The sequence below is a fragment of the Carcharodon carcharias genome, chromosome 4, assembly GCF_017639515.1.
Source record: "Carcharodon carcharias isolate sCarCar2 chromosome 4, sCarCar2.pri, whole genome shotgun sequence".
Lineage (NCBI taxonomy): Eukaryota > Metazoa > Chordata > Chondrichthyes > Lamniformes > Lamnidae > Carcharodon > Carcharodon carcharias.
In genome coordinates, this window is record NC_054470.1 from 122,048,446 (window position 1) to 122,061,270 (window position 12,825).

Consider the following 12,825-nt stretch of genomic DNA (forward strand, 5'->3'; position numbering starts at 1 on the left):
GAAGATGGCAAGGCATGTTGAGAGAGCAGTTAATAAACCATATAGTATTTATTAATAAAGGCATTGAGTAAAAGAGCAAGGAGGTCATGTTAACTTGTTTAAGATACTAGTTAGACCTCATCTGGAGTACTGTGTCCAGTTCTGGGTGCCATACCTGAGGAAGGACATGAAGACATTGGAGAGAGTACAGAGGAGATTCACAAGAATGATTCCAGGGATAAAGAACTGTAACTATGAGGATAGACTGGGACTGTTTTCCTTGGAGAAGAGGCTGAGAGAAGACTTGATAGAGGTATTAAACACCCTGAGGGGTACGGAAAGGGTAAATAGTGAGAAACTGTTCTCTCTCAAGAGTACGTCAGGAACTAAAGGACACAGATTCAAAATAATGAGCCAAAGGAGTAGAAGTGATGTGAGGAAAAAAATTTTTGCCGAGAGAGTGGTTGGAGACTGGAGCGAACTTCCTGAGAGGGTGGTGGGGGCATGTTTGTCTGAAGTATTGAAAAGGGAATTGGATTGCTATATGAAAAGAAAGAATATGCAAGGTTAAGGGATAAGGCAGGAGAGTGGGACTAGGTGGAATGCTCTTTCAGAGAGCCAGTGCAGATGGACTGAATGGTCTCCTGTACTGTAAAGATTCTGTGATATACAATGAGTATCATTAACAAATCAACAGCTAGAACCTGTTCACCTTATTACCTTCAAGTACTGAGTATTTAACATTCATTAAACAGAACCTATTAGATGCTAACACCGTCCACTCTTCCCATCCTGTATTTGACTGGGGGAGTTGTGGAGGTGGTGGAGACCCCACCCCCTAGCCTCCCAGCCAATCAAACACCCCCCTGAACTCATCTCAGGAGTGGAGGGCATTAAATTGTGCCCTACTTTTTTGATCCTGTTCTCCCCTCTTCTTCCCCTTTGACTTGATGTCCATTTATCTCCTGGTGAGAGTTTTCCCTGCTAAAGGCACTATGTAAACACAGTTTTGTTGCTGTCGTTGTCTTTTTCATAACATTTATATTAGTTTAGCTTAGGTACATAGATTTCCCCCACACCATATGGGCTGCAGCAGTTCAAGAGAGTTCTCTTTATTCTTTAGTTTCTTTGGGGAAACCTGCTTCTGCTGGCAACTGCTTCCAAGTGAACTCAAATTGCTTCTTCTACTTTTTTTTCTGTGTTGCCTCTCTGGACCCCTGTTACTGGGCAATAGTACAGTTTTTTCTACTCTTGTGTGTTTGCTTTAACTTCTCCCCAAGCGTAATAAAACTCCTTAGAAATGTAGGTTTACAAACAGCTTTAGACCTGCTGTCTCCCTCAAAGATGAAACTAAATCCCGGGTTTCAACTTTTAAAGTGAAACTAAAACTCAACTTGACCATTTCTTAACACACACATATGGAAATACAAACCAAACTTATTCTTTAAAGCTAAAACTCATTCCTAGCACCCACAAATAGAAACATAACTTACTTAAACTGTCTCTATTTCCTAACAGGAGTTATAGAAAGTGTAGTAGCCATTTGGCACTATCCAATATGATGTTATTTTGTGGCTGGATGCACATAATTGTTCGTGCCAGTGTTAATTATAGAAAGAAAGACCACAGAAGTGTATGCTGGGATTTTGTCAACAGTGTGCCATTCCCGACATCAGAACTAGAACTAAGGCCACTTCCACTTTCTCTCTTTTTGCCTTTTCTCCTGAAATTATAATTAAATTCCTAAGTGCCAGTGACATACACATTCGATTCTGTGGCTGGGGAAGCTTTTCATTGGTGACCTCTGGTTTGATTCAAACTGTGGTTTTACACATAAAGTGTTTGTTGTGATAACTAGATAATCTAAATCATTCACAGCCATCAGCCAACAAAGCTTTATTGATGAGCAGCCTATTAAAGAGCCCCCTGAGCAAACAGGGAGGCTCAACATCCCGGCCACAGCATCCCTTCCCAGATAAAGGTGGCTTACAGCTGTCAGCTTTGCGCAGTTGTATGGAAGGTCCTTTTTTAACTCTACAGCACAAGGGAGGGGAGCAGGAGGATGGGCTCTGCATGGAGGCCTGGGGCTGGCAAGGGGGAGTCAGCGGTGAGCAGCATCCCTTCCCAACCCCATTGCCATTAACTTAAGACTTGAGAGCACAAATGTGACATGGGTGTTTTTCAAAATTAAATTTCACTTGTAAGTATTTCACATTACATTGGATTCACTTTGTTCATGTGGGCATCACTGTTATTTGTTAAGACCAGCTTAATCAGAGAGCCAAATGTACCGGCATGCTTCATGGTTGGCAATCATTGATGGTTACAGGGGAGCTAGGGATATTCCCTGTATTGAGGGAGAAACAATGTTATGCTTTTGCATTCACTCTTTATTGAAAGTTCGTGTTAGTGTCCAGTGTTGTACTCACCACTCTGTGGGACGGGGCTGAACTTGCAGGCTCAGCTGGCCCTCCATTCTATACATTGTAAAGGACATTGTCTGAGATCACTCTCAGCAGGATAAATAAAGCCCAGTGAGGACTCTGCCAGATAACACCCTGAGATGGACACACATTTGGGCAGCACTGACACCACTTTTTAGGCCCCTCATTTTCTTACCTTGACCGACTGTCGCCATCACCACCATCACCCACTCCCCCACCACACCCAGGACACTAGGTCCTTCCCATTTCACTTCTCCATGTCCCCAACCCCATACTTTCTCCTCCCCAGATCCCTTTTTCACTCCTCCGTGTCTCAACCCCACTCCACAAACCTCTCACCGCTGACTCCCCCTTGCCAGCCCCAGACCTCCATGCAGAGCCCATTCTCCTGCTCCCCTCCTTTGTGCTGTAGGGTTAAAAAAGGACCTTCCATACAACTGCGCAAAGCTGACAGCTGTACGCCACCTTTATCTGATTGTAAACCAGGCACCACGAGATTCTCATGCGCCATTGACTTTACTTGAAGGTAGGACTTTGTTGAAAACTGTTTCATGTTAGTGAGTGTTCATGACGTGTAAATGTACTCTGAGTAAGAATGCGCCATAGACCGGCGTAATGCTTGACATGCTGCAGACTCGCTGTCAGGAAATCAACATTTCCTAACCCGCTTCATTAAGTTCCCCTGCATTTCTCTCTTTTGTGGGCTCCATAAAATCCCCCGCAGTAGTCACTGCTGTACAGCAGGAAACATGGCAGCTATTTTCACAGAACAAGTTCTCGCAAATAGCAACGTGATAATGACCAGATAATCCAGTTTTGTGGGATAAATATTAGGCAGGACACCAGGGAGAGCCCATCTGGGCTTCTTCAAAATAATGCCATGGGATCATTTCTATTCACCAGTGAGGGCAGGTGGTAGCTCAGTTTAACATTTCATCCAAGCTACAGCACCTCCAACAGTGCAGCACTCCCTCTGTGTTGCACTGGAAGTGTCAGCAGGAATTATGTACTTGAGTCTCTTGAGTAGGACTTGAATCCACAACCTTCTGACTCTGAGGGGATAGAGCTACTCACTGAGACACAGCTGACTGATTGTGTTGCTCAATGTACATGCAAGCAGCATAGTTTGCATGAAAATGAACTGTGTAATTCAGTCACATTCCTCACACTCTGAAATGCTGAGTAACAATAAAATAAACTAAATATGAATAAACTTTGAAATTCCAAAATAAGTCACTAAACAAAAAACTTGGAATGTTTTACAGACATTATTCTAATTCAGAACCTGGGGTCAAATACCCAATAAATTTACACAATTTAATGTTTTTAATCTTTTAAATTGGTGCCAAGCCATAAACTATTGAGGAATGCAAAAAGCATAGGTCATTATCTTTGTTTAATTGAGGTCAAACAAGCAGTAAATTGGTAGAACCTAAATCTGGTCATTTCTTATACAAATGTAATCATGATAAAGTGATATGTCATTCACTGAGAAATCCAAATACCATGTACATATAATCCATCAGCAACAGATCCGAATGTTTCCCTTTTCCTCAGGTAGTATCTGTACCTGTGAAACCAACATCACCATGCAAACTTGACAATGTTTGAGCAAAGCAGAGATCTGCACACACAGCTCTGCTGTCCTGTTGGCTCCACTAATGTTAAAGATTTGAAGGCAGACCACCTGGGGATGATGTTCTACATGTTTCAATAAGATGTTTTTGCACTAGTCGTAGTTACAGAGCAATTTATGTGAGTTAATTCCTTGAAACTGCACAAATATTGCTGCTTTATACATTAATACAATATGACCACCTTGAGGATATTGCACTGAAGCTGGAACACAACAATCTTAAAGAAAGGAAAGAAAATCAGTGACGTTTTCATTTTCAACAGACAAACCAGAGCTTCAATTCCCATGGTTACTTTTTTTTTATTCTTTCACGGGATGTGGGCATCACTGGTTGGCCATTCCTAATTGCCTTTAAGAAGGTGGTGGTGAGCTGCCTTCTTGAAGCGCTGCAGTCCATGTGGTGTAGACACACCCACAGTGCTGTTAAGGAGGGAGTTCCAGGATTTTGACCCCATGACAGTGAAGGAACTTCATTTATATTCCAGCCCAGCCATAGATCACAAACATAATGCTCCCCCACCCCACCCTGTCTCATTTCACAGAGAGACTGTGAAAGGGTGGCGAGTTGGTGGGGGCGCCAGACTTTAGTTTACATTGATAAGCTTCTTCTTCTCCGCCTTCTATTCAACTGGCCATTCTCCCATGTCTTTGTAATTTAACTGTTGGCTCCCCCACCCTATTCTGCCACTCTTCATCTCCACTTCCTGTCAGTGAATGCTGACATTGACCCCCCCGCCCTAACCCAATGCCTGTTTTCAGCAGTTGCTACCTCCTTTGTATCCATTTTACTCTTTAGTGGCACTGATTTTCCTCTTTCCCTCTCCAACCATTGCCTTGAATTTTGGTTTTCGTGTTTTATATACAATATGATTGAACTGTTATTTACAGTCTGTACTTAGAGCTTGAATAAAATGTGGGGCAGAACTTCACAGACCCATCACGGTGGAGGTGCGGCTGTATAATGTGGCAAGCTATTCAAAAGTCCATTGACTTAGGCGGGACTGTAAAATCCCGCTGGTGCAAAATTCTGCCCATGATTTCTACAAATCAGCTCTTTGGCCTCTTCTCTTAAGGAGATTTGGCTGTGTCTCAATTCAGTTACTTGCTTATGAAGAAATGCAGACTATTGTTAGTAAATGTTGAATTAATTTGACATTCTACCTCTAGTTTGATTCAAAGTGTGGTTTTATAGCTAAAGCGTTTGATGTGATAACTGGGTAATCTAAAACATTCACAGCAGTAAACAATAGAAAGGCTTCAGAAAGAGTCTGATTTATCAGATAAAGCCATTAATCTAAGTAGATGTCCTTTGAACTCTCTTCCGCTTAGTCCTTGATAATTTCCAAAAATTTAAAGCTATGTGAAGATCTTTGAATGAAATATAAGAACCCAAACCACATATGTAAACGGTGTAGATATCTTTTCTGTATTTAAGCTTCAGTACACCATCTAATTCCAAAGCAGATCAATGTTCCATCAACTGGTATGGCCTGAGTGCCTATTTATTCTGTTTTAATTAATTTTTTGCTGGGGCCTGAAATTACTCTGTACCCAATTATTCCAGTCTGCTTGTGTGTATGTATGTTATTTAAAATGATAACTCGCTGATATAAATCGTTTTCTATGGACTGATAGAAAATTGAAAGTACAAACTAAGTATGCATCCTGATTTTAAATTAACAGAGAATTGTAATTTTGATATGAAACTTTAATTTGAGGAAAGCAAAACCTTCCCAAAAACACCTTTTACTTGAATGTCATGACATAGCAACATTTCATTCTCCTCTATTTGTGCTGAAACACTGTGGACTCTCAGATATTGTATTTACTGGCCTGTTGCACTATTAAGTGGATATGATTGTGGTCAAACAAATGAGCTTCCAGTACCCTGGAATTCTGGCAGAGTGGTTATTCGGAAACTGTCTTACAAACCAGGGGAAGAATTAGGAGTCCACTTCCTTCCCAGATTGGAAAAGCAACATAAAACAATTTAAAACTGATGTGAGGCTGTTGCAAATGTGCCAAGTTTTTAAACATACAAAGATACCTTCTCTTGTGTTTCATGTGCCATTTGTACTCCCACTTGACTGATTTAGTGGCTGGGTCAAAATATGAACATATGAATTAGGATCAGGAGTAGGCCATTCGGCCCCTCAAGCCTGCTCCACCATTCAATAAGATCATGCCTGATCTGATAGTGGCCTCGCCTCCACATTCAAACCTCCCCCCAATAACCTGGAACTCCCTTCCTAAAAGCACTTTGTGGGTGTCCCGACACCACATGGACTGCAGCGGTTCAAGGTAGCAGCTCACCACCACCTTCTCAAGGGCAATTAGGGATGGGCAATAAATGCTGGCCCAGCCAGCGAAACCCACTTCCCAAGAACGAATAAAAACAAAAGCAGGAATGCCATCTTAAAACAAAGGGCAGGTTATTGATAATTGGGAGTTTGAAGTGGGAGTTAAAGACTGATTAGTACCAAAATAAAACATTAATTCTTTGTTAAATATTTTGATTGCAGGCACTTGCAGTTCTGGTAGAAGGAGCAGAGTTTCTTCCTGAATTCACGTTAATCCGGAGGGAAAGCTATCCCGAAGAGTCCCTGGGAGACAGCTTAAACCACAAATCTGACGATCAGGTTAGCAACTGGGGCATAGTATACACACACACTACTGCAAACTCCAGTAAATATTAAAATGTGGTCTTGTCTGTTTTTTTTGTACGTCTTGCATATTGAAAGTATTATGAGCTGGTTAATGAACTTCTCCCCAGCTATCATTAATGCCAACTTGTGTTTGATCAGCCTGAACCACAGTCCTGTAGCCATTGTTCTCTCCACTCTCCTCCTGTCTATGGTGGAATGTTTCTGTAAGGTGTAGTCTAAGTGAGAATCAATCAGATTCATCCAACCAAGGAAAGCAAGTTTGAGTGTTAGGCTGCTTGCAAACTTAAATGAAAAGTGATTGCTGGAATGCTTGAGCTAGCTGGCAGTCCAAAACAGAATAATTTCTTCCAGCAAATTTCTGTCTTAGGAATGCAGTTCTATTATTCTTATCAGTTTAACATACATTCCATTGTCAATCAAAACTTTTTTTGAATTCTTTGCATTTGATTTCATTTTTCATGGACCATGGAAGAGTTATTTCGACAGTAGAATTGAAAATGCTGCCTTGCAGAGCCTAACACAAAAGCAATGATGCATGAACTGATGCAAGATTGTTGGATGAGAATTGCAAATATTTCCCTGCTGAAGAAAAGTCTCCATGACAATTGTTGACTGTGTTGTTCAAAGTGGTAATAAAGTAAAATGAGGCAACATAGCAAATTGATAACTTGCCATTCACCTTCCCGGGGGTTACCGTTGACCAGAAGCTGAACTAGGTTAGCCATATAAATAATGTGGCTACAAGAGCAGGTCAGAGACTGGGAATTCTGCGGTGAGTAACTCACCTCCTGACTCCCCAAAGCCTGTCCACCATCTACAAGGCACAAGTCAGGAGTGCGATGGAATACTCCCCACTTGTCTGGATGAGTTCAGCTCCCACAACACTCAAGAACGTCGACACCATCCAGACAAAGCAGTCCACTTAATCGTCATCCATCAACTTAAGCATTCACTCACTCCACCGCTGATGCACAGTGGCAGCAATGTGTACTAAGTACAAAATGCACTGCAGAAACTTACCAAGTCTCCTTCGACAGCACCTTCCAAACCTTTAACTCCTACCATCGAGAAGGACAAGGGCAGCAGATAGATGGGAACACCACCACCTGGAACTTCCCTTCCAAGTCACTCACCATCCTGACTTGGAAATATATCACCGTTCCTTCACTGTCGCTGGGTCAAAATCCTAGAACTCCCTCCCTAACAGCACTGTGGTTGTATCTACACCACATGGACTGCAGCCGCTCAAGAAGGCAGCTCACCCCACCTTCCCAAGGGCAACTCGGGATGGGCAATGAATGCTAGCCCAGCCAGCGATGCGCACATCCCATAAAAAAATTAAAAAGTGGGTTGTAAGGCTTTTTTTCTATTATGTAAAACAGGTAAGAAAGCAGACATTTCCTGGGAATATTATGCATCAGCTTCTGGTAACATATTTCTTTCTATTCTATGTTTTGAATATTTGTTAAACTGTTTGTAACCCTATATTGTATGTTTATAAACTATGTTTGACTTAATGGGGGTTAAATCCATTGAGAGTAGTCAGTCCTTTTTGCCCTTTGTCCAATTTAGTAGAAAACAAAATTGAGCGTGATGTAGGGCTAGCTGTCAATTTGCTATCAGTGATCTTGTGTCACCACCCAAGACAGGTTTTGCCTCCAAAGGGTATCGAACTGTCCAGTATGCAGGGAAGAAATAATGGACCGGAATTTTACTGACTTGACACTGGACTAACTACCAGTCATAGAAGTCCATAAACTAATGAACTAATTGAACATGAAGTTAGGGTTTGACTTTGAATTGTTTGATCAGCCCCAATATTTCAGGTGTGAGCTTTCAGCACTGAAGACGTTGAGGAATCCACTTAAAAATAGAATTCTCATGGTCCATCCATCTGTACTAAGTGGAAACCGATCCAGTTTCTCTGTTAACCTTTCTGGGACTGGGATAGTTTGATGTCCACATTTCTGCTTTTTGTTGTTGTTGGAATTTGAATAAAAGGCCACACTGATGTGATCAATACATTATTTACGCTTCTGACTACACGTCCCTTCCCACACCTTCACAAGATCAGGAGAAAATGCCTGCATGTGAGCAGCCATGAGATCTTTGCAGTGATACAAACTTGTCATTTAACATGAACACAAGATTCAGTGACTAATAGGGTCTCTTTGTCTTCTCAGTCACTTCTCAATTGATGAAACCATCAAATCCACCCCAAAACATTTTTCTATGTCAACCTTCAAATAATATCTTTCAGTAAACTGTCTGAAGTTTGCTATTTAAATGATGTTCCAGAGATTAAGTTTCGGTTATGTGGGCTGAGTGTATATATGTAATCAGATCATTTTCTTGAGTTCTTGGCAAGAAATGTTTAATATTTGAGCAGAATTGGAGAAAAAGGATGACGTTTTTATAAAGAGCTATAATTGATATAGGCCAGAGATTCTCAAACTTTACTTAGTGTGTAGACCCTTCCAGAGCTACCAGCTGCCCGTGTATCCCTATCAACATTTTAATATTTTAACCCCTTTCATGTCCAAGCATTGTACAAAATGTACAAATCATAATGCACATGTGTAACTTAAACAATGGCTTGATAGTATTACTCACAACTAACGTAACAGACGAGGCTGTGTGTTAAGCACAAGTGCATAACATTTGGAGTGACAGAAGATAGTCATAATCGTTAAGTTTTTAAAAATTCTTTGACAGGATGTGTGTATCACTGGCCAGGCCAACGTTTATTGCCCATCCTTAATTGCCCTAGAGAAGGTGGTGGTAAGCGGCCTTCTTGAACCGCTGCAGTCCATGTGGTGTAGGTACACCCACAGTGCTGTTAGGAAGGGAGGTCCAGGATTTTGACCCAGCGACAATGAAGGAACGGTGATATAATTCCAAGTCAGGACTGGGAGTGGCTTGGAGGGCAACTTCCAGGTGGTGATGTTCCCATCTATCTGCTGCCCTTGTCCTTCTAGATGTTAGAGGTCATGGGTTTGGAAGGTATTGTCAAAGAAAACTTGGTGAGTTGCTGCAGTGCACTTGTAGATGGTACACGCTGCTGCTACTGTGAGTCGAGGTGGAGGGAGTAAATGTTTAAGGTGGTGGTTATCCACTCAAAGGCATTGACAATACTTTGATTTAATTCCAATGAGTGATGAAAATCTATTTTCACACATCAAAATTTTAAAAGGAACATTGGTTGAAACTCAATCTTGAGTTTGTCTTCAGTTGAGATGGTCAGGACAAGTGCGTGGAATGGACAAACGTGTTAAAAGGTGAATCCAGCTATTAAAGTTTTACTGCGTATAGATTACACCTTTGCTGCCAGTTTCACCTAAATCTAGGAAGACAGAAATACCAGTTTAAACTAAATGTACCATTAATAATTAATTATTAATAATTAAGGCACCACTCTAATTTTGATCACCTGCCCTATTTGACCTTTCCCAGAAAGATCCAAAGTGCAAGAATGTTAAGGGATTTTTTTTCCCAGAAGTAAATTTATCTCATGTGGGTTTCAGTAAGTGCAATTCTCAGCACCGTCATTCAGTCTTATAACCACTTCATCAGCAAATCACACCACGTCTGCTTTTTAAGGAAGCTTTTCTTTTCCTCCAGATACATTATTTTTAATGCATTCTATCACATTTAGAATCAAACACATCTAAAAATAGGATTGCTTACGCAGTTGCTTTGAATGTTTTGTTTCTCTGGGTATTAACATTTTAGATTACAAATGTTGAACGTATTAATGATGCGGTGTTTCTTGGTCAAGTTGTGCATTTCAGATTTAAAGTGGGATCAGTGCAGACTTAATAACAATCATCAGCTTTACTGGACCAGACAACCTATAAACCTCTTAGTGACAGCGAATCAAGATTTTCTCAATAAAATGACTTCCTTATAAAAATAAAATAATTTGAACTCCTCCAAAAAGAAACTAGTGTAAAAGTCAAAATTAGCAACTTGAAAGATAGCAGAAAGGGCACCACAAAGGCAGAGGAAATCTTGGGCAACAAGCGAAGATTTCTTTTTAAAAGCTGACATATTAACCCAAAGAATATTCCAGCACATTTGTAACCTGCCTCCACTGCCTCCTGTAGTGTCTGGCCTGTAATGACGTTGGTAATAATAACTGCAAGTCTTTCTATTCATTTTAAACACATTTAACAAAGCAATTGGCAACTCCACTTACCAAAAAGATTAAACCAATGAAATGCTGCTAACAAACCCTGAGAACCCTGTTGTTTAATTGCCCAGTGTTGTTAATGTTGGGCACTGAGAGTTTGCAGCTCCTAATTTAACGCTAATTCCCACATTACAGTGAAACAGGAGTAAACAGAAAACAGGAGTGCGGGTGTGAGTGGAGGGGGTGTGTAAGAGAATCCACCATTGGATAATTTCTCCCACAAACCCCACCCACCCAAAGATGTCTTGTATAGCCTTTGGGGTACATGTACATGGAACCCCTGACAGTTTTGCCATCATTGCAACTGTAAAAATCAAGCCATGGCTGTTTGTCTTTCTCAAATTAAGATTGGATGTGACCTGCCAATCCTATCAAGCTCCTTCTCCCAGCAAGTCAATGGTTAGTTTGCAACTCGGTATTGTTAGATTTTTCTGATTATTCTGCACTGTTTGCACTAAATGCTTCTGGTAATTTCTACAGCGTTTTGGTTTTCACGAAGTAGATTAGTTTCTATTTAACAAAAAAACTCTGGTCAGGATTTTACAGTGTGTCTCCCCCTGGCAGGTGTAGCAAGCTATTTACATCTCCATTCAGTTCGCTGGGACCTTAATATCCCACCAGGTGGGAGGGGCCATAAAATCGTGGCCCTTATTTCTAATATGTCTTCATGGATCTCCACTTCTCATTCTCACCCTTCATGTGGCGTGCTCTGTGGGTTCCTTCAGCCACCATGTAGCAGATTGGGCAAGCACAACAGAAAAAGAGAAAAACTGTAAAGACATAAGGATAAAAATGTAAAACTTAAGAAAGGAGTTAAGAAAACGCAAAATGAAGAGGAACGAGAAAAGAAGTGAAGGAGTATAAATGAAGAGGAAGAGAGTGAGAGAGAGAGCAAGAGAGAGCCAGAGAGAGTGAGAGACAGTGAGAGAGGGAGAGTGAAAGAGCGAGACAGAGCAAGAGAAAGTGAAGAGATTATTAAAGCAAAATAAAGATAACAATTCTGGAAACACTCATTAGTTCAGGCAGCCTCTGTGTAGAGCAAATGGTAGGATTAAAATTTCTGTTTGGCTTTGTCAGAAGCAGTCAGTAACTTAAATATTACACCTACTGCCCTATCCCCAAAGACACTGCCTGACTTATGAACATTCGAACATACGAATTAGGAGCAGGAGTAGGCCATTCAGCCACTTGAGCCTGCTCCATCAGTTGATACGATCATGGCTGATCTGATTGTGCCTCTACTTTCCTGTCTATCCCCTATGACCTTTGACTCACTTGTCAGTCAAGAATCTATCTAACTCAGCCTTAAAAATATTCAATGACCTAGCCTCCACCGCTCCCTGGGGAAGAGAATTCCACAGACCAGTGACTCTCTGAAAGAATATATTTCTCCTCATCTATGTTTTAAATGGGAGACCCCTTATTTTTAAACTGTGCCCCCTAGTTCTAGTCTCTCCCACAAGGGGAAACATCCTCTCAGCATCCAGCCTGTCAAGTCCCCCCAGGATCTTATATGTTTCAATAAGATCACCTCTCATTCTTCTAAACTCCAATGGATACAGGCCCAACCTGTCCAACCTTTAATTCCTCATTGGATAAGCCTCTCTTCCCAGGAATCAGTCAAGTAAACCTTCTCTGCACTGCTTCTAATGCATTTATATCCTTTCTTAAATAAGGAGACCAAAACTGTACACAGTATTCCAGATGTGGTCTCACTAATGTCCTGTACGGCTGCAGCAAAACATCCCAACTTTTATTTTCCATTCCCCTTGCAATAAAGGACAACATTTCATTTGCCTTCCTGATAACTTACTGCACCTGCATATTATCATTTTGTGATTCATGTACCAGGACACCAAGATCCCTCCATACCACCAAGTTCTGCAATCTCTCTGCATTTAAATACCA

The 12,825-nt window shown here is 41.1% G+C and overlaps 1 protein-coding gene across 1 annotated transcript in view; it reads left to right on the forward strand.

Annotated features, from left to right (window-relative positions):
* Positions 1-12,825, forward strand: part of LOC121276861 (ADAMTS-like protein 1) — a 572,059-nt gene that overhangs the window by 113,893 nt on the left and 445,341 nt on the right. The window contains exon 2 of the mRNA XM_041185436.1: positions 6,582-6,698. Coding sequence (XP_041041370.1) covers positions 6,582-6,698 — 117 coding nt within the window. The remainder of the gene's footprint in view (positions 1-6,581; positions 6,699-12,825) is intronic.